We start from the raw sequence: 26,757 nt of genomic DNA, 5'->3' as shown, positions 1-26,757 counted from the left end.
CATAAGTGGGTTGGGAGTTGTAGTGAATATACTTTTGTGAGCTTTTTAAGGTAGGCACCGTGTCTACAGAATTGCTGCAGACAAGAACGGGGTGTAAACAGGCCTGAACTGATGAAACTGCTGGCAAAATGTTTAGCTCCAAACTCTGCCAGTGCTACAGTGAACACAGGCATAAGACTGGAGTGATTAAGAAGTGAATGAAACACTCCTGAGGAACAAAAGCATCTTTGTTTAGTTCCTTAAATTATAGGATAATTATGTTGATAATAGCCATAATATCTTGGCTACAAGAAGTCTTTTATTTATCCATTCTATGAAGTATGGACTTTGTCTATCACGATCTGTGTATTCTGCTAAAGAGCATGGTGGTCTAGAGACAGTAATACTGCTCTCTGTTGTTCTATGGCCTGCATCACAGAAATGAGGTATTCAGGGTCCTCTTCAGCTGTAAACTCTCAAACAAATAGCAGGGGAGTTGGAACTAGATGAACTTTAAGTCCATTCCAATCCAAGCCATTCTATGAAATCATGCACTCCTCTTCTGCCTTTGTTGAACTTGTATGCACTGCCTTATCTCAGGCTGGAAAAAGAATGTTCTGTCTGACCACCTGGCTGTGTTCCTCTCCTCGATCCTCCTGTGTTAGAGTTTGTCCTGAATATTGCATTGATTTTTAGAATTTGCTGCTAAGATGTTAGAAGTTGCGTTTCCTCAATCACTAGCACTGCAAGAAAACTAAACCAAAACCAACAAAAAAAACAGGCTTTACATGGAGTGCTGTGCTCTTCTGCCATTCTGGGTGTGATCAGCCTTGGTAGCAATAACTTCTGATGGCTGAACTGTGTATGAAGAGGTATTATTATCCTGTGTCGCTGGAAGATAGCAATGACATTAAACTGTACAATGAAACTATGTGTCAAAGTAGGATATAGATGCTTAAATGACCACGCTATTTTGTTGCTATAAGCAGACTATAGTAAGTATTATATTAAAATTCAAATAAAGATAGTTCATGTTTTAAGTGAAGTAATACTGGGGGAAATGTACAAATTCTTATTTTCAGATAAATGTGCTGGTGTGAGCAATTGTCAAGCTCGCAAGGTGAATGTCATGTCCAGGAACTGAAAAGCTAATTCAGCTGGAGGATGAAACTGGGTTTTCCAGTGCCAGTATCGATGAGGAAATGGTATTTCTTCATGTTAGCTGTTAGCAAAGCTTTGCTAGATAAAATTTCTGATGCAATTAATACAATGAAGATTTAACCTTTGCTTGTGGTCTGCACATCTGTGAAGGAATTGAACTGGATGCAGCCTGAGATTTTTCTATTTTAACTTGGTGAATGTGACAGAATTCTTTTTTTTTTTCTGGCTTTGGAGATTCGCTGTTCACAAACGTAGTACAATGCGTGCTGAGTTCATCTGTGTTCTATATCTGTACTTTGGGGAAAAAATGTTTCTGCCGTCGCTACAGACATGAAGCAGCCTGGATGTTCCCTGGCTAGATCTTCTGTACTTCAGAAGTCACCTGTAGAGTAATACTTTGTCGCTCAGGAGTGCTCTCCATAGCTGAACTAAAGTGATGATGCATAAGGCTACGTGTCAGCCTATTATGAGAGGCTTTTAAATTGCAGTTGCTTTGGTCACTGTCTTTTCAGCTGTGTATCTTTTGGGGGGTGTGGAATTAATGTGCGTCTGGAGGATTTGATTCTCCTGTGGTTTAAAAAGGTTTCTTTGCTTGTTTTAAATTCATCCCTGTTTACATGCAGTATAGGCTTTGTAGTTCAGTGTTTTCACGCTAGATGTCAATCTTCTTGCATATGTAGACGTTGCAATGTATTTTTGCCTTCTAGATATTTCTTTCAACTGGACTAGCAGAATGCTGCTTTCCACCTACTTTGCAGAGAACTAACACAGTGAGAAAAATAATGAATTAAATATTTAAGTTTCTTTTGGTGGCTAAGATTGAAGACAATTTCTTCCAAGTAAGACGTAGCAGTTTTGGGATTGCCTAGTGCAATTAAAATCTTTGATTTCCATCAAGCTGATTGACAGCTTCAATAGAAATAGGAATTTCAGACACCTAGAAGTAGAAATTGGAAGGATTTAGGTGGAAAAACCTTCCTAGCTTCTATGAACAGAAGCAGACATGTTAATATTCATTATTGTTAGCTGATTCTTGCTGTTTGAACACTGTATGGACTGAGTTTAGTAAAATGGCTTAATGTTGGTGTGAATAGTGTTTTATTGTTTGAGTATAGCTTCTTACAAAAACAAATTCTGAGTTCCCCATAAACTGAGGCTGCAAAAATAGAAATGCAGGCTAGAGGGGATCGTAGCTGTGTGCTCGTGTCACCTCTCCTCTGTTCTGCTTATTCTGTTCTTTTAGCAGGCAGGGCAGTGTGTTGAGGGATATAGCAGGAGCAAGACTGAACTTACTAGGAACAGTGTCACTAACATTGAGTATGGAAGGGAATCTGGAGTATGAAAGTTTTAAAAGTCTGAGAACATCCATTCTAAACGTACGTGCATTTAATCTTATCTGCTGTCATATATAGGAATGTATAGTATATAAAAATGCAGAACAACTTGTTTCAGAGCTTATTTCTTCTTTTCCCTGTCCTTTTCCAAATGTCAGTCTTGTATGGTCTTACTGAAATGAGAAGACGTTTTGATTCTCGTGCTGCTTGGATGTTCTACCTGAATGCTATGGAAGGGCAGTAGTTTTGGAATGCTCTCCCTGTGAGGCAGGCAGGTACTCTAACACAAGTGTCTGCCCGTTATGCTTGCTGAGCTCCTGTCTGCAGCTTTGTACGCCTAGAATGAAAGCATATCAGTTTCCTGGCTCGCAGGACTAGTCTGTTACCCTCTTTCATGCTTAGAGCAGAAAGGAAGGAAGATTTGGCACTTCCACAGAGACACTCTGAGCAGGAATCAGAGTACAGCGGGACAAACTGAAGTAGGCTCCGCAGAGATGGGATGTGTTACGCTTGTGTCAGCCAGGACTTGGCAATCTTTGCCTAAGCTTCTCTGTTCATCTACATCCTAAGGAGGTACTTAAGCTACTTTCCACATGTGCACCTGACCTTTAGTTGTTGTTAGTTTCTAGATCAGGAGCTACAGCCAGTGTTTCCCAAGGATTCAGAAACCTTCATTTTATATAAGCGGGGTTGAACTCCAAAATTCCTCATATTGGTGTGCATTTGTAGTCTGCCAAAACAAGAAAGTTACTTGGAGCTGAAGGAATCCTTTGAAGTGTACGATCTACATGTGCATTCAGCGCCCTGAACTCCATCATCTCTTTCTGAAGTTCAGTGCATTTTTGAGTCAGTAGTTGAAAGCGATGCCAGGAGCTGCTTGTCTGTCTTACGTTGGTGCTGCAGAGCATCAGCAGAACTACCAAGGGCTTGGGCTCCGTAGGCATGGTTAGGAAAAAACAACTCAGAGTTCAAGCAGGAAAACACGACTTGTGGACAATATATCTAAGGGAGTGTAGAGTAACACTCTTCTTCTTAAAAGAAGAACAAAAGCTCAAAAAGTTCAGTTCAGAAAACAAACAACCATGTGCATTTCTGAAGATAGGAAGTGTAAAATTAAGAAGATAGAATCCACTTAAAGAAAAAAAAGATTGCTTCAAAATGAGACGTAAGCTTGTCCGTTGTGTTATTCGTGCATGCTGCCTCTATTCATGATGCCTGTGAACATGGTTGTAGTCAGGCCAGACTTACATCTCTTCCCCAGTGAATTTTGTATGACTTGCAGAATTTGAGATGGACAAATACTGCAAAGTTGTCTTAAGTTCTCAGAAGCTGTTTGGAGCTTTTAGGTTCTAATGAATTTTTCTTGCAGGAATGCAGCATCTAGATTAGAAGGAGGAACAATGTGCTATCTAGACATGATGGTATAAAGAGCTATCTCAAATGTGTAGTACTGCGTGGAAGTCAGGTCTTCAGTGCCAACCATTACACCCTGCAAACCTGCAGTGGCTGGCCTGTGCTCCTGGCTAATGGAGATGTAACAACATTGTTTCTAGTTAATCTGTTGCTTTAGTACTTTTCTGAAAAGTATTTTTCCTCTTGACATTGAAGAAACAGTAAGAGAATTGGAAAACTGAGGCTGACAGCAGCAGCACAGGTATCTAGGGAAAAAAACCAACAAGATACAGAAGTTTCTGTCTTAAGTGTAACACGAAAATAAATGGAAGTAGTGATTGCTGTGAACGCTACTGGCAGAATTCAGGGAGTTACACTGAGGTGTCTAGGTACAGAGCAAGTAATAGTGGTTGTTACAGTTTTGCTTCTCTGCTTTGTTAGCCTCTTTCATTGTGCAGTCTCCAGCTTTGTGGCAGATCTCTGCTTTTTTCTTTAAAAAATAAATCTTACATTTTTAGATACTGCTAAAATATTGATCTCATAACTTGCAGAACTTCTTTTGGACAAAGATAAGTATGGTTCGATATAAGACTTGCTGCTGTCCTTTGTCATCTGTGCCATCTTGATCTTGGCCAGCTTACAAAACTAGATCTACCTCTTTGATAAATAGCTGTGGAGGAAGGAACAGAAAGGCCTGCTCCATGGCCTGGAGCACTAGCAGGCAGCACTGAAGCACCGTGTGCTGTGGCTCTCTGGTTGAACTGGCTGAGGCATGTCCCAGCTTAAACCCCAGTGTCTGAAAAATATTTTATACTCTGGCAGTGTTTTAAACACGTTTTCATCAGCATCTGAGTCAGATGAACTTCGCCTTAGCTGGAAACATTCATACAAATTGTTTCCACCATGAAAATGTCTCACATCATACTTTGTCAGACTAAAGTATTCCAATGACAGTAATTCTGTCCTTAATATCCTGCAGGAATCTTGTTATGGTTCGGGCACATTAGCAGTGGTTTCCCAACATAGGTAAGATTCTTTAAACATATTGTTTTCTACATGTCCCTTCCTATTTGGATCAGAGTTAGCATTTCCATGTCTGAATGAATGCAATTTCACTTGCGCGTACTTCATTGCTTAATATTATTTCTGATTGTGTGTTAGACAGCTGCATTAGTTGATTAATTCCTCAAGGTTTCAGTGCTTTCTCTGAAGCAAAATAAAATCACTTGTTTTTTGTAATTATTAGTACCTTACTCTTACTGTAATTTTGATATCTTCCTCTTTTGGTTAAAAAAAAAAAAATTAAGAATTCCAAACTTTGTAGAAGTATCAAAGCTAATCAGAGTTTCTAATGATTTAGATATCTGGCGTGTTATTTAGACATTGTTATTTAACTTTAAAAAAGTTCATTCAATGTGACAGTAAAACAGAAAACAGGCAGAGTATCATGTCCTCTCAAATTGGCTTCTTGTTTACTTTGCATCCTCTCTGGTGTGACAGAAATGTGCAGCGCTCTCTGGATTTGCAGTGTCTTCATCGTGGCAGTGAGTTGTGGCTGGGTGGTCACTGCTGCCTGTGTAAGCACATGTAGCAATAATACACGTGGGGCTTCCTCTTTATTTCCACATCTCTGCTCCTTGGCAAAATCACCTCAAAGCAGAGTGCTTCCTGCTCTAGTGCTCAAAGTAGAGCCAGGGGATTCCTGGAAATGCAGCAGTGCGTAATCCCAACTCCAATAAAGTTTTGTCAATTCTGTCCAATCCCACTTTATTTGTGGAGTTGTTTGGAGGAGAAAAAAGTGATTAGGACATGGTGACTAGTTCCAGTGTCTGAAGTGATCACAGCATCCTTCAGCTGTTGCATTGATGCAGTGAACAGCCTTAAATCTGTGTGATCCTGCCTTCTCAGTTGGGAGAGCAGATTCCTGCCATCATGGACAGTGAAGATGTTGCCTGGTTCTTTGTGTGTGACCATGTGCTGACACTGGAGCTTCCAGTCCTCCTTTCTGTGGCATTAACTCATTAGAGGCAGTGTTGGAAAAACTGTGTGCAGGGCAAGATGTGGCCCGCTGCCATATGTGCTTGTGTGATAAACCTTTGTTGTGATTTGTAATGTAATTTCAGATAGCTTATTCACAGATTTAAGAATTTTGAGAATGCAGGGACATGAATGTCTGCTTCTTCATGAAATTAATTGTGGATGAAGAGTGAACACGGACTTGAATTTCTTAAAGAACTCAACTTGCTTTAGCTTATTAGTTAGTGTGGTTTGCTTCTTATAAGGTTAGAAAATCCCTTTAGTTCACAGTGGAGGTGCTGCAAGGAGGATGCACACTGAATAGAAGGATTTAGTGAATTTTAATTGTGAAGTGTGACGCAGTCTCTACTGAGTGGCAACAGCTGCTTTGATAATTGTACATTACAATAAAGAGCAATCAGAATTTCTCTAGGTATATCACTAACAGGAAACACTGGGGCACATACCACAGAACAAACTGTAACACGTGGGTGTCCGGCCTTCTGGCTTGCTTGGGCTGCATTGATTGGAGTTGTCTTGGGCCACATATATGTGTGTACCTCCAGCAGAAGCTGTAGGTAACACTCAGCCCTCCTCTGCCACCTGTCCTTCATGCTGACCGAAGGCAGTGTTGAAAAAACATCCTTTATGCTGAACCTCAGCCACCTTCTCAGCAGCACCAAAGTCAGCAGCAGCTGCCTCTGTACCATCTCTGAGCCCTCCTTGTGGCCCCAGGGAGCTCGGCTCCCTCTGCCAGGCTGCTCCTGTTGCCCCAGTGCAGCAGCTCAGAGGGTGCCGGTCCCTGCCCTCCCTTCTTCCTCTTGGTGAAGAAGAGATAAGGGGTCTTGGTGAGGGACGGGGGTGGGAATGGGAAGGATGGATTGATGGGATCTTTGGCTGTCAAAAGAATTCCCAGGAAACAAATGTCCCATGTGAGCCCACAGGGTGGTCTGAAATTTGGGGCACTCACGACTACTGGTATACTTACGGGATAGGATGTTCAGCGCTGGTGTTGAGGCAGCCATCTGGGAGGAGGTGGAAGGGATCCCACCCCACAGCGAGGTGGAGATGGGGTCTGGGTGTCCTCCTGCACATCCTGAGAGCAATGGCCTGCTGGTGGTTCAGCCCTGATGGGGGTGGATCGACCTCCACCGGCTCTTCCTTGGGCCCTGAATCCACCTCCATGGGCTCTTTTTGCTCTCAGGTAGGTCCACCTCCATCGGCATGATGGTGTGGAGCTCCCCACTAGCTGCTGCCTCTTGGCTGCTGGGCGCTCCATCCTGCCTCCTGGGTGAAGAAATCGCTCTGCTCTGGAGCTCGATGTAGCCACTGGCATCGTTACTCAGTGACTGAAGCTCTGGGCGCAGGGTCCCCCGGTTTGTAGGGCTCAGAACCAAAGGCCGACTTGTGACATCAGAAGGCCATGGTGATGCCATTCTAACAACGTGCCACGGTGACCATGGCAGTGTTGGCAGTTGGTGCCTACGGCCTGAGAGTTGCCCCAGTGTTGAAGGAGGAGGAAGCAGGAAGGCTCCACCTGGACGTGGAGCCGCTGCTGTCACTGGGGCAGAACCAGCTGCAGGGCGATGTGAAGGGCTGAGCAGCAATCAACCAGCTGGGCTGGGTGCGGCTGCCAGGCGGCTCTGCAGATGCCATAAGTGAAGAGATGGGGATTGATCCTTGGTAAAACATCAGAGCCCTGAGAGACCATAGCCAGCTCGTTGTGCTACCCGAAGTGAATTGCTCCAGCAGGTGGATAACGCGTGCTGTGGTACCTCCAGAGATGCGTGTGGGTACATCTATATCCCGTGTAGCTCAAAAATCCTTCAAACCTAGTTCATGTAAAAATCACGCTCCTAGATGAGAAGATATCTATGCGTGCTCCTCTGCAAGCCATACACAACCTAGTTTGTCTGTCAATATTTATTTTTTATCAGAATGGACTTTTTAAAAAGTCTTGATACGGTTGATTTTAAAATAATCTTCCTTGTGTGTAGTTTTTATTTTGTAAATCTTTTGGGTAATGTCCCTGAAGACCTCAGAGAATGTCACTGATAGAGAAATACAGTGAATTTGTGTTTTGAGCAAGAGAGGATATATCATTTTTGTATAACTAGTGGAAATACAAGAGATGGGGATATCCATAAACTGCTCTGAAAGTAATGCCTTCTGTTTATTTCCTGGGTTAGTACAGCAGGTACAAAGAGCGTGCTAACACTGCTTGTTAGAGCAAATTCCCAGCTATGCAATGCTATTTTTCAGCACAGTCACCACTGCTAGCCAATTTGTGCATGGGCTGATGGAAACGTCCTTCATTTTTTGGTGTGACAGCTGTGCATGGCCAATCCAGAACACGGCTTGTCTTTCGTGTCACTTTTGCCACTGCTGAAATGCACCGCCCGCTGCCTCTTTGTGCTCACGTCCACTGTTTTGTCCTCATGAACAGTCAGCAAGCATTGTTGAATGTCAGTGGTGCCATTTTTTCTGCGTGGTGGAATTGAATCAGCCCCAGTGTTTGGTTGCTGCTGAGCAGTGAGTGCGGCCTGGGCTGCTCAGCGGGGAGGTGCTGGCACCATGGTGGTGTGGGGCTGGGGGTGGCTGCAGCGTGGGCTGGGCCGTGCGTGGTCTGCAGGGGTTGGGTTGGACGTGCCTGCTGGAATATATGGCTTGAGTAGCATGGAGCAAGGAGATAAATGGAGGGGAGACAGAGACACTTAGTAACAATATTATGCATGTCTGCCTGTGTCCTTGAATATCTTTACGTAGCTTCATTTTGGGGAGACGTGAGGGCCCTGTAATGCTGTCTAGCTGATACTTTTCTGACAGCATTTTGGCCTTTTAATTCTAAATTATAAAGCACAAAATTCCCCTGAGGTGCTAGTCACAACATTACAGGTGCCCTGAACCAGCATTATGAGGATGTAAGTGGAAGCAGATGTGAAAACAGGCTAGGTGGGAGCTTTATCATGGCAATTTCAAGCTAAAGGGGATAGTAACTGTTATTTGCTGTTATTACTGAAACTCTGCGGTTGGTTTCACTGAGGAGAAGTATTTTCTTGAAGAGGAAAGATTTCAGTTCTATTTTTTTGATGGTTTTTTTAATGCCAAATTTGTCGTGGAAGCTCAAAATAATTGAAACTTTTAAAATTGTTTTGTTTGGAATTTTTTTTTTTTTGGTGCTTTACTTAAATCTTATTCCTGTGTCTAGAGGTTCCTGGAAGGTGTTTGGCAGAATGGTTAGCATTAAGTTTCGTGTTGTTCCACCAGGCTTTATATCAGTTGAAGAGCCAGCTTTACATACTGGATAAGTCACCACCCTGGGACATTTCAACAACAGGGACATTTCTACTGGTTTAAAATGCTGTTAAAAACTGGTGCCAAACATTGCTCTGCTTTCCAGGCTGTGGGCTGAATGGGACGTTGCTTGAACCTGTTATTTGAATGCTACTGATATTTCAAAACAGACAGACAAAAACCTATTGAACACATAGTGTATTAACATCTAGTAAGTAGCCAATGTATGTGGAAAAAATAATGAAATTTTTTTACGTAATTCCTTTTATCAGGTGGAATGTTTTGTATCCTCTAGCCAGCAAATCTCATACAACAGTTTCATTATCTGAAAGAATTTTGCCATAAGGGAAGTGTTTTGCATTCCTTAGCAAATATACTGTCTTCCAGGAATCGCTGGGGTGCCCTAGGAACAGTAAATAATCAGTAATTGCTCGGGATTTGGAATTTTCTTAAAAACAGAATTTACTTCAAAAACATCAGGAAAGAGTGCGATTTGAATATTAACACGTAACAGAGATTTCGATGTTCTTCATCACATTTTGCATGAGAATCCTTCAGTTTAACAGCACGTTATTCTGGAACAATCTGCAGATGAAGCATATGAGTGACTGAGTACCTTCTTATTTGCAAGCGTAGATTGTCTTGTTTCTCTCACTTCTCATCTCGATCTGTGTTCTGTCTTTTGGCCTATGGGTTTAGGGGAATGGCAGCTCGCGTCCTTTTCCCATAGGAAAACTGTAGGTAGGATCGAAGCTAACTGACTTCAGTTCTAGACAGTACGTAGCTTCCTCATTCTCTGTAGACCTTCCTGCTACTGTTGGCACAGATTGTGCTCATTTTGAGCACGGTGGTGAGAAATAGAAGATGTGAATGCAGAGTGCTGCAGTGATATCATCTTCTGTCTGTGATAGTGCGTATTTAGGTGCACAATTACTGTCCACGTCTGTTTCTTGCCCTATCTTTGTTGTGCTTAACTCTGCTGAAGACATCTTCTTGGATCTGATGTCCAGCCACGTTTCTGTCCTAAGTGTGTTGTTGGTCTGTTTAAATGTAGCAAGTTTGAACTGCTTGTGGTTCGTGTTAAAGCTACAGCCACATAACCATTTTAGTCCCACGTGCTCAGAGTTAATGTAACTGTATTAGAGCTATACATAGAGATCAAGGCCTGAACTGTTTATGCGTGGTTTTCCTTCTGATGATCTGTTCGCCTTAGGGTTCTCCCCACTGCATTTTTTTTCCCCACTGTATTTTTCTTAATTTCGTAAGTAAAGGTTCTGTACGTTTACAGAAAGAAAGAAGAAAATAAAAACTTTGCTATCTTCTACAAAGTGCTCTGTTGCTTTGTGTGTTTCCTAGCTGGTATTTGCATGTCATACCAGCGGTGTTTTAATTATATACTGGGGAAAGATGAGCAACATTTTTCTGATAAAATCAATGGTTTTCTGCATTTTATGAAAGATAGGAAACTCATGCCTTTATCGAGTGTGTGGATGCCACCCAACCTTTCAGGTATATCAGTACTTTTGCCTTTGGAGAGGATCAGCTGCAGTGGTTTGAATCTTCCTCTGTGCCCAGACGAGGTGAAGGAGACATAGATAGGCACGGCTCTCTTTACTTTCAGGTTTCAATGTATGGAGAGGAGTCTAAAGGATTCTCTATCATCAATTTGTTTAGTTGGCAGTGTTTAGCTTTATTTTTATCATTTATTGTTGCTGTAAGAAAGGCAAAGCAATAGATATTAAACAATTGAACCTTTTTGAATCTCAACTGTGATAACACTGCTTTTTGACTGGTTTAAAAAGGCTGTTGCCTCTTCAAGTTCGTATTGGATTTTTGCCTACGAAGCTAAATCCAGTTTTCATAAACTAATGCACTTAATCTTTGACTCAACTATATTGAGATGTGCTTACCCAGTTTTTTAGGCGTATTAGTGAAGGACCAAACTCTTGGGTTAAGCAGTTTGGTAAGTGATCCTGAATAGGAACGTGTTGATTTGCATGGTTTTCTTTCACAGACCTCTGATCACTAACGTACCTTGCAGGTGAAGCACTGTTAGCAGGCAGAACAAGTAGACTTCGCTATTTGGTGTCTTCGTATTCCAGTTTTGTAAAGCTAAGACATGAAAAGTGTCCGACAACTGATACAAAAAATGGGTGAATGTACTTACTTTAAAGCTGCAGTTCTGGATTTTTATCTAGTTTTGGGGAAAAGGATAAGAAAATGTAGCATTTCTGTGTTTATTGCATCAGAACCTGTGAATGGATAAGAAAAATTACTTAGAGGAATGAAGGGTTGTTCCTCCTATCGTTAAAGCAAAGGAAGGTGAGAGAACAGAATGATTTGTGATGCAGTGGCAAAGGGTCTGTCAATCCTTGTATTACTAAGTCTTGTTTTCCATTGTTTGTAAGTAAACCAAAAAAATATGTAGGCGAGGCTGCAACATCCTGTATTGAGTTCAAGGCCAAAACGGATGTACTGTTTTAATTAAATACAAATCCTTTTTGCTGCTTTTGTATTGCAGAGAAAAAGTTGCTCTCTAATAGCGAGGCGGAGGCACTTTTGGCTTGCAGGTACCTTGTTGGTAGTAATTCTTGTAGTTCTTACACTTGAGATGGCATATTTGTCTCCTAACAGTGGAGCAAGCCAGCCAAGTTCTGCGTGAGAGCTTTTAACTCACAGTTCAGTGGTTTTATTGTTGCTACGCTGTATACATACACTGAGAGTTTCACAGAAGTGCAGGAGGCCTACACATGTTTTACTTTAATGAAAGCTCTGTGGCGAAATTCCATGCATTACAATGAAAACTGAGGCCGCAGTTTTTTGTGTGTGTGTATGGGTTTATTTATTGTTATTGTCGTTTATTACACTTTGAGTAATTCTTAAAATTAGGGTCAGCATTACAAGTACTCACTGTCTAATGAGCTGTTAGCAGAAGTCCTTGGTGGCTTGACTTCTACATCTTTACTTCCAAGTACCAGAATTTTCAGTCTCCTGGGTTTGTTTGGTGTTCCTGCATAATTTAGCATGTGGTTTGGTACGTGTTTCCAAGAGGAAGCGTCATCTGGTGTTTCAGATAGCACCGATATTCGAGAATTCAATGTATATTTTGTCTGATGCTGATCCTCAAAAAATGCAGGTCTTTAGAATTGGAAATCCACCAATATTTCAGACCGTGATAGGACAAAAGGGAATGGTTTTAAACTAAAGGAAGGGAGATGTAGGCAAGATGTCAGGGGGAAGTTTTTAACTGAGAGAGTGGTGAGGTGCAGGAACAGTCTGCCCAGAGAGGTGTGGGTGCCCCATCCATGGAGGTGTTCAGGGCCAGGCTGGATGAGGCCCTGGGCAGCCTGGTCTAGTATTTGATCTATCAGCTGGCAACCCGGCGTGTGGCAGAGGGGTTGGAACTTGATGGACTTTAAGGTCCCTTCCAACTCCAGCCATTCCATGATTCTATGAAAAGCAGTGATCGAGCCTACTTGTTGGGATTATAAAGGATGAAATTCTACTTCTGCCATGAGAAAAATTTCTTCTGATTTTTGCAAGGTAAGAATTTCACAGTTGGGCTGCCCTCCTATGGAGAGCACTTTGGCATGGCAGATCGCCTTCACTGAAAGCAGCATTACTCCCAAAAGGACTTGCAAGTACAGAAAGTGTAGCATCCATCATAAATGTAGTAGGGAAGGACTCGTAGGCAGAGATGCAGTTATTCCTAAATGAGATGTATTGGTGGTGGGCATGCAGTGAGTAGGTCAGAAGCAAGCTGTGAGGTTGAGTACTTGTCTAGAACTTGCTTATTCAACTGTAACTTGCTGTTTGTGTGCAGTTCCAGCCACAGTATCACAAACCACTTTTTTGCACTTGAGGCCCCTGCACTCTCTGAGGCAAGCTTGTTTGGAGAAAGCAGTAGGCTTTGTATGGTACTGGGGTTTGTATTTTCTGTTCATGCTTTCTGTTTTCATCAGTCTTATCAGTGAATGAGATGGGAAACGAAGAAGAGTAACCATCAAACACTGCTTTGAAACGTGGCTTTTTTAGTGTCCATTTGGAATCATATCTGTGATCTGGCCACCGTTTTCATTTGGTGTCTATTATATCCCAAGTTTTGTTGCAGTTTCTGTAATTTGAAGTTCATATTTAACTGATAAACTTACACAGTGTTTGGACTGCTCCTCTGTGTAATGAGGAAGCTGGAGTATACCCTTGTGTTTGTGACGTGCATGATGACCTGAGCTGCTCCGACATGAGTTTTCTTGAAATAATTATTTTAGAGCACTTCCCCCAAATTACACGCTGGTGATAGTTGTAGGCTTTTGTAGTGCTTCATCCTAAACTGTTGAGTTTGCTATTTTGGTTATAAGGTCTTAGTGTCGTAAAGCAGGAGAAACATATATTCTCTGTGCATTTATAAATGGCCAAGCAGATGTGGGTGATCATATGTTTAATTCCAAGAGCGTGAGAGTGTTATGAGAGCCTTGAATGTCAGCGTTTCATCTTTCAACCTCTGAAAATCTTTGTCACTGGAAGCACCAAATAATTCCAAGATTATTTTGAAATGAGTCCTTCAAATTAGCTGTTCTATATATAAATTACTTCTTCAATATAGTGACATATACTAACTCCAGTCTTGCCTGCTTTTCTAATGTGCATGTTACCACAGCTGAATGTCAGGCGTTGTACAGATTACCAGGAAGGAGTTGAAACTTGCGCACAGGCAAATCACTGTCATCCCATGACCACTGCAGAAAATGCTCAGAGTCAAGAAGGACACATAATGCATCTCGGCATCCGTGATTGTACCAGCAAGATATCCCAGATCCGTTAAGAAAGCCCTGTAGAGTGCACACAAGCTTTGCAGTGGAGAACAACTTGTTTCAGAATGGTAAATCATGAGTAGCTTGGTAGATCTCAGGACTCACCCTTTCCTGCAGTAATGAGGCACTGAGAGTTAGTTCCGAAACTTACGTTTTGTCCAGCATATTAATGAAATGTCCACTTGAAATCTTTATAAAATTGTCTCTTAAAGAAATCACTGTTTTTCTAGGGCTTTTTAATTCTTAAATCAGATTGCAAGACCTTTGTAGTGCCTGCAGCACTCCATAGTCTGAAAGTGATCAGAAAAAGATTTGCCTGCTTTAACTCTTCAGGTAAAATAAAATCAAGAGGGGTAATGGGAAAGAAATAGCATAAATTACAGAAAATAAATGAGATGCTTGATACTTCTGACAGCCCCTGAAGCTTGAGAGAAAGATGGAAAAACTGGGAAGATGTGAGTTTTGGAGTGTATCTATACTTTGCTGGTAATTCTGTTCTTACCAGGTATTTCCAAATGATCAGAACGCTGTATATTAGTCAACTGTTGCATTACTGTTACTCTGCTGATATTGGCCTCCTGTGCAACACAGCAGCAAGGTGGCATTGCCTGCACTGTGCTCTAGAAGAAAATCTAAGAGCTGATAAACTTTATTTTATGTGTAATGAAGGGCTGACTTTACCTAGCTTTTATTGCTGATTGAAATGTCATAGTGTTTTCTGGGGCTGTTTATCTGGTGATCCAAAACATCTTTTTCTTCAAAATAGCCCCTTTGATGCTTCTTTCTCAGCCTATGTCACATGAAGCACATGGAAAAGTAAAACTTGGTGGCACAGGACCTTAGTAGTTAACAATACCTATTTAAAGAGAATACTTCAAAATACGTACCCACCAACTTTTAAAAACCTCGATTTAGTCTTTTTTATATTAACTGTTATTTCTTGTAGTCATAGTTTTGGAAACTAGTCAAGTCTGTTTCACTGCCTTCACTAAAAGTGTTACTGTTGCCTTTAGTAGAAATGAGGCCCTGTCTGAAGTAGAATTCTGCTCTTATTATAGTTCTTGAAATCTGAAGGTTTCAATATTTAAAGAAAAATGTAATTGTAACGCCAAAGGGTATCATAGAATGGCTTGGGTTATGCCAAAAGGTAGACAGACTAATGAGACAACAGGAAAGTTCATAGAATGGCTTGGGTTGGAAGGGACCTTAAAGATGATCTAGTTCCATTCCCTGAAGATGACCAAAACTAGTGCTGAGATTAGAAAGAAAGATCAAGCTCATTGTTATAATGAAAAACTGGTAAATCTGCTGGTTTGCTTTTTATAAATGGAAACTTTGAGTGCCATTGATGCTTTGAGGAGCTGATAGAAAATCCTAAGTTATCTGGTTTTATTTTTCTGTCAGGAATTCTTCTGAAGAAAGAAACCTGCTTCTTGAGTTATTTCAACCTTGTTGCAAATGAACAGGAAAACATTTTTAAAGCAATCGGTCCAGAAACGGATTTCATAAAGATATGAAGTACTGCAGCACAGGAAATGTCGAATAGTGAAGAATGTGAATCAAATTATGTTTCAATAATATTAAAAGCCTTGTTTAATTTTTTTTTAAAGAAACACTGAACCAAAAATATATTCATGCTCTGATAGCCTTCCCAAATAGCTTGGAGCTTTGATGTTAAATGTGTGTTTATTTCTACTAAGTGAGTATATTCATGATGACAGCTTATAGGCCACAGGAATGGACTTTTGCTGTAGGCGTGCTTGCAGCACTGTTGCATCTCACATGAAAGGTCTCTTTTTTTCCTGTGGATGTTCTCATGATATTAATAAAAAGTAGAAACAACTGATGTTACAGATCAGTTTTGCATAATGTACACTTGTAGGAAACAAAGCACAGTTGAGAGCTTAACTTTGTCTTGTATTGAAGTTCTCAGCTGATATAGTCTACGTATCTTCTACTGGAGTCATTTGGGATGATGACTTGAAAGGCTCCTTTGTTTGGTGTGTTTAGTACGTACCTGTGAGAACAGCCTATGTTGTCTTAAGGACTTAAAACCAAAGTGACCTTAAATGAAATGGTAAATGTATGGAACTTTTAAAGCCAGTAGAGAAAAACAAAATAGTAGGTCTTTTGAGAACCATATTTTTAATGTGTATGAGGTCATAAGAAAATGACCGTGAGGAGGTATGTTTGAAAGTGAAAATGTTTCTCCCTTTGGTAGGGTTGACGTGCCTACTAGAGGCTCAGCCCTGGTTTGCTGCTTCTGCACACTTGGCTCAAGGCACGGCGGGGAGGCAGGCCGGTCTTCAGGAAGTAATGGCTGGTTTGAAGTGTAACTTCTATTTCTGTGCTTTGTAGAAACAGCAAATGATACGTTAACAAATTCTAATTTATGGTAAATAATCAATTACAAAGGGGACTCTACTTACAGGGGATATTATATCTACTTGTTATACTTGTAGTGTACTAAATATTACCTTTCTTGTAAACATACCATGCTGAGTCCGCCTCAAGAACATGTTCTGGTGTGTTGGAAGCCACAAGTTGTTCTTGTGGAGTAAAGAACATGGTAGAGCATGGAGGTGAGGTTCTGGACTCTGAGTGCATCTTGGTTTGGTATGGATTTTGACTATATATCTGTAACTGAACTCTTTACTGTAGTGGCTGTTTTACTTGATTTACCAGGCAAATGAAACTGTTGAGTTGGTGATGGCTCATTATGGGCCTCCAGGAGAGTTCCTTGAAATGCCTACAGTTAGGGTTTATTTAATATTTGAAATTAGTTAGGCATTGGTACTTTACTCCTTGCTCAACTCCAGTACAGCCATTTGCTTTAAGTACTGCTTATATGGGTTATGGACACTAACCAGTTACCAAGCATTAGAAAACTAGCTTGTCTTAAGAGGCGTGAATTGTTATACTAACAGCAACAGTTCCTCATTTAAGCTCCTTGTGGCCTTCGATTTAGTGGATGGATCCTTAGAAGTCATTTTTGATCCCATTCTGTGCAATAGAGTGGGATTAGCCAGAATTTTTACTCAGTCTGCCTTGTGAGCCAAATCTTACCCTGTAGGAGGCAGACATACTACAAGGGAAAAATAATAGGCCTGTTTGCTGCTTCTGCATCTCTGGTGCTTTTAATTGCTTTGGGAGGATAGGACATGAGCCTAACAGGAAACTGTTAGGAATCTTTTGTTGTTTTGCACTTTCTGTGGAACAGTAGGACATAAAAGCTATTTTGAATTACTCAAATGGCTAATTTGTTTTTTTTTTTTTTTGGCGTTTATCTCTTTATTCCTTGTTGTTGAAACAAATTTCTACAATGTTGAGTAGTTTTCTGAGATTTTGTGAAAAGTAGCCAAATGTAACTTACCAACTTGTTTTAAATGAAGAGAGATTCTCAGGATTTTTGTAAAAATGGACTCATTGCATGTCTGTAAGTAAATCTTCACATTCTATTTCAAGTTAACCGAAATAATGGATGGGAAAATTCTGTTTTCGTTGTACATGAGAGAAAAATCTTCAGGCTCGGTTTCATCCATTTGCGGATCTTTCCTCCTCTTTCAGAGGTGAAGACATTTAACATAGATCAGATAACAAAGTAGCATAACAAAGTAAATTTCGTAGACTTAGGGTGGGAAAGATCTTCAAGTCCAAATTTGAGATGCAAAGAGTGGAAAGTGCAAGCTAGCAGTGACACAAAAAGCAAATGTTTCCTGATAACACACAGTATGTGATGAACATTAACATTCAAGTCGCTTTTCTCAGGTTTATAAATAAAAACGTGGCACCAAAATATGTTTTTGAAGCTTTTTTGATGTTGTCACACCTAGCTCATATCGTTAATCTGCCAATTTCTGGTCATTTGTCCTTGCTGCTGACATGGCTTTCAATTAGTACCTCGAAGAAACTCTCACCATGTGTTCTCTAGAAAAAATGCTAGCCTTGTGTGCAGCAGGGTTTGACAGAAAGGGAGAAATATAAACACATTAATAACTTTCATCTGTCAGCTGTGTTTATAAATATGAAGTCAAACACTTGATTAAATATCTTTTTCTCCCCCTTTCTAAAACAGTTGAAGAACTTCTGCTAAATATCCAAAGGGGCAAGAAATGGCTGGTGATGTGCAGAGCAGCTAGTAAGCAGGCAGCAGCGGTGCAGCCTTCCCCATGCCCACAGGCTTCCGTTCTATTCTGGGACACCACACCTACGCCTGAGCAGGTTGCTTCATTTCTAGCCCACCCACTTCTTGGCCCATATCCTTAGACTATGGGTGTTTTTTTTTTTCTTCCCTTTTTTGGGCTTTAGTGCTCTGAAGTAACCCGTTTCTTGGCTTTGGTTCGTTGGTGGACTGTGGTGGGGTCATCCAAGTACATTTGTTGAAAGACCCCCGCACTTGTTCTCCCTCTGCTATTTCCTCCTTCCTCTTGCAGGTATGTATATGCAAGAGGTGTGGACGAACAACTAAGTGTAGACCTTTGATCCTGACCTAGTGTATGGACTGCTGCCAGCATTATTTATGGTGTTTTATTGAGCAGGAAGCACAAGAGTTTAAAAATCTCTTGATGCAGTTTCCCTGGGGGGAGTGCAGCAGTTTCCATGGCAGCAGAGGCACCCTGTAGCAGAGCTCCAGTGGCAGCTCTGTTTCAGGTCAGGCAGCTTCAGGTTTTACCCCAAGCTAGAGCCTATTTTTGAGAGTTTGAAAAACAAAAACAAGTAAAAATAAATAAAAATCACAAGGCGCACTGTATGAAGGTCAGTGGGAGAAATCTGACTGTTCTGATTGAATCCTGTTGACTTTATCCTGCACCAAAATGTTTGCAAGTCTTCCTGGAATCTTCCCATTTTCTTGCTTCAGAATGTTTTCTCTTTCTTAACGGCTTTTGCTGAACTTAAAATGCTAAGTGTATTTTTTTTATCTTGCTTTGTTTTTGTGGGGCTTTTTTTAGGCCGTATGAGGATTCAAGTCATGTCAAACAGAACAGTATTTTTCAAACAACCTGTTAAGGTTTTTATTACCTTCCTACTGTTTTTTACTGCGTGAACATCAAACCCTATAAATTTTGTTTCCAGATTGCTCATGTACCGTTAGGCTCCAGTAGCAGGAACAGAGGTGTGGGGGAAACTGAATGGCTGTGCACTGATCTATGAGCTGCGAGACCCCTCTACTATACCTGCTTCAAGAAACTTTAAGAGTGAAACTGACACACAGGTAAAAACCCAAAAGGCTTTATGCTTAATGTCCCTAGCCCTTATGATTGCAGAGAAAGCTGTGGCTTCCACTTCTGAGTTTCTTCCTAAAAGGTCGAAGGCAGACAGCAATGAGAAAGAAATCCGTGTTTCTCTTCTGCAAACTTCTAAATGTCAGGGCTTATGAAAACTTGACAGTACTGTTACGGAATACAGCAACATTTTGGAGGTATTTCATAAATATTTGCAATCCTAGTTTATATACTGTCACAGATGTAAATTCAGCCTTCAAAAAGCAGCATTCTCTCAGATGTTTTATCCTAAACAAAGGGAAGTAAAGCATAAACACTTGGATGCCTTTATTCTCTCTCTAAATAAAGCATGCATTTCTCTTGTTCTGCTCTAAGTGATGCTGTGGTTAAAATGAAGAGAAACAAACATATTCCTAAATTGTGTCCACGGGTCACTTTCCAGGTCCATTTCTAGCACTACAGGCTGTAAAATGCTGCAATCTCCATTGTATTCAAAAAGTCAAACTGGTCTATTCTGAGTGAGTTACCATAGAAGCATCCTGATTCCATACAGAGTCTGGCAAAGGAAAAATGCATTGTTCATTTATGTACTTGCTTGGCATGCACCAACCCTCAGTGGATTCTTTTTCCTTGTGAATGACGTGGTACTCATGGAAGATGCCGTAGTGTTAGCTCCGGAGAGGTCGTGGATTTTTTTGATGTGAGTAATGACTTTCTAGTTAAAATAAATCTTCCCCAAAATCTGTTTTCGCAAAAGCTTCTCACCTTAACCTCAGAGCTGGCTCGCAGCAGTGCCATTGATACCAACTGTGGTGGTCTTTTCAGGTGTGGAGACTAGGAACTTGTGTAATGTTGTTGTTCTTCTGTCAACCATAAGCAGCTGTTACTCCCTAAATTGTCAAATATGGACTTTAAATAGAAGACAGGAGGTAAAAAGCCATGTATCCTATTGCCAAGCTCTTACACTGTTTCCTTCTGTGTAAGAATTCAAGTTTCAGGGTTCAGGAATGAGGCTTCATAAGGCACCACTGAGGGTGCTCATCACTTCCATCAAATTCTCTTTTTACTTCTTAGTCACACCCACAAAGGATGGCAAGGATGGCAGGGTTCTTTCTAGTACTGTGCCCTGTCTCATCAGAGTGATGAGCAGTAGGTGCCATTCCTCCCACTGCTCTCACACCTGTACTGGTGAAATCACAGGAGGCCTGCTCCTTCCTGCAGCAGGGTTTATTTTTCCGTATCAAAGTAGGAAACAAACTCGTTCAGAGAGAGTTGCAAAAAAAAAGCATTTATTTGAAATAAATCTGTTTTATAGTATAGCATTTGGTTTAAAAATCTTATTCAGGGAAATCAGTCAATCTGCTGGCTGTGATATTCAAAGCCCAGTGTTTTTTGTGTCTCTGCTGCTATTATATCACAGAAGGAAGAAAACTCTGTAAATAATATTTCCAAAGAGTGGAGCTGTGGGAGATGGGATGTCTGATGGAGTGTGTGAGTGAGTGGTGCCCTAGTACCAAGTTACCAGGTATGCAGGTGTGCCTCAGGTTGCAGAAAGTTGTGCACACTTCCAGTTACGCATACAGCCAGTGGTGTCTGCAGGAAGCACGGTGAGGGTGATGCAGAACCAGCCCTTCACATGTTGTTTTCCAAGCGTGTGGAAGGGAAAGATCTTGGTTGCCTGGGTAACGAGTTGCTGAGCGAGGTTCATTCTGGTTAATAAGAGGAAAAAAGGGACAGATCCTACTGTTCCTTCAAATCCTAGGAATAAAACACCATGAACATGAAGACAGGGGTAGCAGCTGCAGTGGGGAGAGACCAGGACCTGCAGGCAGCCTGGGCCTGCTGAGCTGGCCTCTGGCCTTCTCCTTGGGACAGGGAAGTTGGATAATTTCATTGAAGGTGTCTGTCCATCCTGTACAGCCAGTGTGTTTTGAATTGAAACAGAGCATGACCAAGAGAAGTTGCACTGATACGTAATAGTCAAGAAATAAAATACTGTAGGAAATAGTTGTCTGGGGATTAGCTCTTCTTCCAACCTGAAAGAGCTTTACTTCAGAAATAGATCCATTGGAAGATTTATTGAAGAGTAAGCTATATACTATGCTCTTACAGAGAAGTTTAAAGGAATGTCCTCATTCAAGTCAGGCTGATCCTACGTGGCGAGTGAGGTGGTTTGTGTCCTTCTTGCCTGAGGAGAAGTGGGCAGCAGCAGTCAATTTCCAGGTGAATGCTATAAATGATGAGCTGGTGTTCTAAATGCTAGTGATTGGAGCTCATCTTTTCTGCACTCTGGGCAGTCTGAAATTCGTGGTGTGTGTGAAAGGCAATGAAGGCTGAGTGAAGCGAAAGAAGGATGCAGAACTGTCTCTGAATTCAGGTCTAGTGATCTGGATGGTAATGAGAATTAAAACAGCTTAAAAATATTTGTCAGAGATACTGGAAAGTTTCTTCATTTATCTGTAGAAAAAATTACAATAACTGCATGCTACTTGTAGCAAATACTGGTTTCCTGCTTTCTTTGCTGGTTAAAAAAAAAGCGCCTCATGTTCAGGGAATGGTCTGTCTCATGCAAATATGAGGAAAGATCAGTGAAGTAAGTGCCACTGCAAAATATCAGCATCTCAGTGAAGAACCGGGCCCATACCGCCACGTGAATTCCACTAGGGAGCTGCTCTGTGGCTCTTTCCTACTTTCTGCATAAAGTAGGGAACAAAAGACATGCATCCTGTAATGCATCAGTAGAGCTAGATTGTTGCAACTGAGCTTTCATCATTCTCACTTTATCATTTTCCACGTGAGACGATGGAGCTGGTAATGAATAAAGCTTGGGTACATCTCTATCCCGTGTAGCTCAAAAATCCTTCGGTCCTAGTTCATGTAAAAATGACACTCCTAGATGAGAAGATATCTATGCATGCTCCTCTGCAAGCCACACACAACCTACTTTGTCTGTCAATATTTATTTTTTATCAGAATGGGTTCTTAAAAGTCTTAATACAGTTGATTTTAAAAATAATCTTCCTTGTGTGTAGTTTTTATTTTGTAAATCTTTTGGGTAACGTCCCTGAAGACCTCAGAGAATGTCACTGATAGAGAAATACAGTGAATTTGTGTTTTGAGCGAGGAAGGAAATACCATTTTTATAGAACAAGTAGAAATGCAAGGGACAGAGATATACATTCATTGCTCTGAAAGTAATGCTTCCTGTTTATTTCCATGGAAAGAGCGCACTAATGCTACTCGATAGAGGAATTTCTCAGCTAGACACCCCTATTTTTCAACATAGTCACCACCGTTCACCTATTCACTCTTGGTCTGATTGAGATGCCCTTCTTTTCATGTTGTAACAGCTATGCATGGCTGTCTAGAACATGGATTGTCTTTTGCATTGCTGTCACCACTGCTGAAACACAGCACCACGTGTGCTCACATCCTCTGTTTGGTCTCCAGTGTTCAGCAGGTGTCAATGAATGTCACTGGTGCCCTTTTTGCCATCTGGAGCCATTCAGTCACACACCTATATTTCATCCACACTTCCACATCAGACACCATTGTGTCAGGCTGCCCCTCTGCTGCCATCTGTTATACAGCAGCAACATGGAACCAAGTATTGGTGGGAAGGTTCAGCCTGTACCACCAACCTCTGACATTGTACAGGAACATCATGAAATAGGAGGCACTACTTTCTGAGCAGCCCTTGCAAAATGTATAGTTACTGTGCATAAGTAACAAAATTTATTTTAATTTTGAAGATTTGTTTTTAAAACATAGAAAAGAGCAACAAATCCTTAAAACCGTTGGGATAGGTGACACTTTTTGTGATACTAATGCATCAGGCTGGTTCAGTGGCTGTGGTTGCAACTCTCTGTGAGCTCTCACATGTTTGTCAGATTTTTGACAACATTTTACTCTTCCTTCACTTCATCCTTGAAAACAGTCGTTTACAAATGTACCTACTGCTGGAAAGCAAGGACTTGAATGAGGCAGACTGTGAAAGATGTTTCTCTGTGGTAAGAGAGTTCTTAAAAAAAAAAAAAAAAGTCTGATGGAGAGACATTATCTGATTTTTGAGTTGAATATCGGAGTGCAACTCTGTATGTTCCATTTGAAAATTCACAGGTAATATTTATGTCGACTGAAAATGGAGTCACAGATACATCAAAAATTGATAAATATTTTTTTACAGTCTTGAAACATTTTCTCAAAGTCACAGAATCATAGAATGGTGTGGGTTGGAAGGGACCTTTTGGATCATCTAGTTTCAACCCCCTGCTATAGGCAGGATCACCTCCCTCTAGGCACAGCCCCATCCAGCCTGGCCTACTCTGCTGGTCACGCTTCTCTTGTTGCACCCCAGGATACAGTTGGCCACCTGGGCAGCAAGTGCACATTGCCAGCTCATGTTGAATCTTCCATCAGTTGACACCCCCAAATCCTTCTCCTCAGACCGCTGTCAAGCTGTTCTCTACCCACCCTATATCTGTGCTTGGGATTGCTCTGACCCAGCTGCGGGACCTTGCACTTGGCCTTGTTGAACTCCATGAGGTTGGCATGGGCCCGCTTCTCCAGCCTGTCCAGGTCCCTCTGGATGGCATCCCTTCCCTCTTGCGTGTCAGCTGTACCACTCAGCTTGGTGTTGTCTGCAGACTCTGAGAGTGCACTCAATCTCACTGTCCATGTTGCCTAAGATGCTAAAGATGTTAAATAACACTGGTCCCAACACCGATCCCCAAGGAACACCACAAGTCATCCGTCTCCACTTGGACATTGAGTCGCTGACTACGACTCTGAGTGTGAGCATCCAGCCAGTTCCTTATCCAGCGAGTGGTCCATCCATCAAATCCTTTTTCTCCAATTTGGTGACCAGGGTGTCATGCAAGACAGTGTCAAATGCTTTGCACAAGTCCAGGTAGATGACATCGTCTCCTGTATCAAAACAGAAAGCACAGCTGCATATTTTTCTCTGCTGTGTTTAGCCAATGTATCATAGTGCATAACATGATTTACCAGCGCTTGAATCAGAACCGTGCTGCACCCATGCCGTGATTTCAACCTGCACAGTGCCCATTGCACACCAGTGTGTGGTTGTTGGCTGAGCTGCTTGGCGAGGAAGAGCCAGCACCATAATGGCACAGGGTAGGGGGCGGCCGCAGGCCGGGCTGTGTGCGGGCATACCTGCTTTCTTCTGTTGGATGCATACGGGTGCATATATCTTCATATTCAAGAACCTGTGTACAGTCTCAAGAACGAGGTTAGTTGTGTAGGTCGTGAGTGCAAACTTGGGACCATCCATGCCATGGTAAAGCTTATCTTACACAGCACAAGCACAGTTTAGGGAAAATGACTGGTTTCTTGTAGCCACCTGAGGTGTTTCAGATCTTTTCTGGTGGTGTAACACTGTGTCAGAAAATATACAAAATCATTCTTATCGCGTGTAGAGTCACTAATTAGATACATTTTGATACTGGGCATTTATTGGCTCAAGCAACTTGAATACACAGTTCTCATGGTAAAGACATCAAAATTAAGTCTCGTTGCAAGAAGACTGCATTTTATGATCTTCAGTGTGATTTTGCAAGGGGTGATTAATTTTAAAACAGTTTTTATGCTTTTAAGTGAGAATTTAAAGTGCATGTTTGTATTTTAATACTAATTGCAGGTATGTGTCTAAAGCAATTTATGCATTGCTAAAGTTAAAAAAAAAAAAAAGTATCACTTGTATGGGAATACATTTTTCAAGTTTTGTACACTAGAATACTTCCCTGTTTCTCAGATAGCAATGCAACAGAAGGGAGTGTGTTTTCATAAACATGCTTATAAGAAGGCAGATGTTGTCTGTTGCACTTCAAGTGTTTGTGCACCTGCCTTTAGCACCAGTAGTTTATTACTAATATACATTAGTCCCAATTGCTGCAGGATAGGAAGATAGATGGTGTGCAGGTAGGAGCAGCCATCATACTGCCTGCTTTCAGACTCAATTGCCTCATTGTAGGTTGTGCTCAATACAAATTTTCTGGTGTGCTGTGGAAGAAAAAAGCAAGCGCCAGCTTAAGTAGATTGAATTGTAATGCAAATGCGTGCAAAAATCGCTTAATTTTATACAAACATTCTTTTTTGTCACATTTTTTAATTTTTCTGTGTTAGTTGTAATAATTTAATGTTGCTTTATGTACTGTAATTTTGTTTTGTTTGCTTTATCTTTTTGCTGGCTTTGAATGTCTCATTTTCATTTCAGTTTGTTTCTTTTAGTTTGCTGGAAAAGGGCAAACTGGCTGCTAGATTTTTTCTTACTTTTTTATCAATTATGAGTGACTTTTAGTTCCTTGCTAAGAGTATAGTATTAATTTGTAAAGCTAGTATACCTACTTTAAGCTTTTGTGTGCACTTGAATGGCCTTTTCTGCCAGGTGTATTTTTATGTAATATTCCGGAGTGTGTTTTGAAACGTTGATACTTATTCTTTTAAATAGTTTGTTCTTCTTTTAAAGGAGAAAATTAAGCATATTTGGGGTAGTTTCCTCATTAAAAGACTATTTCTTATGGCTTTTAAAATGGGAAAGCGGAGTAAGAGCATAAACACCGCGTGTGTACAGTTCATTGCATGCTAACTCTCTTATTTTTCTTGCAGGAAATCGTGGCTGAGTAAAGTTGGAAGCCCAAGTTCTCGCATAGACAGAACAAATTTTTCTAATGAAAAGGAGATTTCCAAGCTTGATTTCTCAGGATTTAGTACTAGATACTAATAGACAAAACATCACTAAGTGCAAAACAGTGATGTTTCTACTGCATGATATCTTCTGTGCCTCCTTAAAAATTCACCAGAGCATTTGGATTCTTTCTGTGCTTGAGATAAATTGTTCCTGTTCACATGAATTAAGAATTCTTAGTTGCCATATTGTATAATCACAACATGATTGTCAATGCTTAATGTCTGAAATGTCAATATCTAGTTCATCACATCTTGGAAGTTAGATAGATGGTTAAATGTATCAGCGATTATTTGTGTACATGGAGATTTATTATATATAATGATATGAAATCTAATCTTTACCCTGTAAATGATTCATAAGTAATCAATTCACGTTCTGCTGTTTGTAATCTCACCAAAAAAAACCATGGCTTACAGAACTGGAACTCTTAGATCTATTCTAATACCTCTGTATTATAGATTGTATTACTTCTGGTAGTTAGAACAGTGATTTAAAATAAATGTACATTGCTTCAAGCTAAAATGGTTTGGCTACCTCTCGTTTAAAAGGGTGGTGATGCAGATACTTCTTGGAACAAGATGACAAAATGCACTGTGCTTCAACTGCTTTTTCCTTGTCTGCCTACGGTTTAAATCCATGCCGACTACAAAACATATTTCAATCTTTTCTTTCCTTCATGACTTTTTCTGAAATTAACTGATAGTTTCAGTTGTTGTCCTTATTGCACAAGTATTTGCTCATCCAGTTATATGAATCAGGTTCAACAGGACGCACCCACATTCATCATATCAAATACTTGACTGGTCTTGAGAAACTTGAGGTGTGTGTATGCAGAAAGC

General features: G+C 40.9%; 1 protein-coding gene across 2 annotated transcripts in view; it reads left to right on the top strand.

The window, feature by feature from the left end:
- The window catches only part of ACYP2 (acylphosphatase 2), a 53,086-nt gene extending 26,646 nt beyond the window's left edge, over nt 1-26,440 (top strand). For both annotated transcript variants that reach the window (XM_021391240.1, XM_021391241.1), the window contains one exon: nt 25,837-26,440. In XM_021391240.1, the coding sequence (XP_021246915.1) occupies nt 25,837-25,951 (115 nt within the window). In that variant the 3' untranslated portion in view covers nt 25,952-26,440. The remainder of the gene's footprint in view (nt 1-25,836) is intronic.

Source organism: Numida meleagris, chromosome 3 (genome assembly GCF_002078875.1).
Source record: "Numida meleagris isolate 19003 breed g44 Domestic line chromosome 3, NumMel1.0, whole genome shotgun sequence".
Classification (NCBI taxonomy): domain Eukaryota; kingdom Metazoa; phylum Chordata; class Aves; order Galliformes; family Numididae; genus Numida; species Numida meleagris.
Note: the sequence above shows the minus strand (reverse complement) of the source record. Positions and strands in the feature narration are given on the sequence as shown.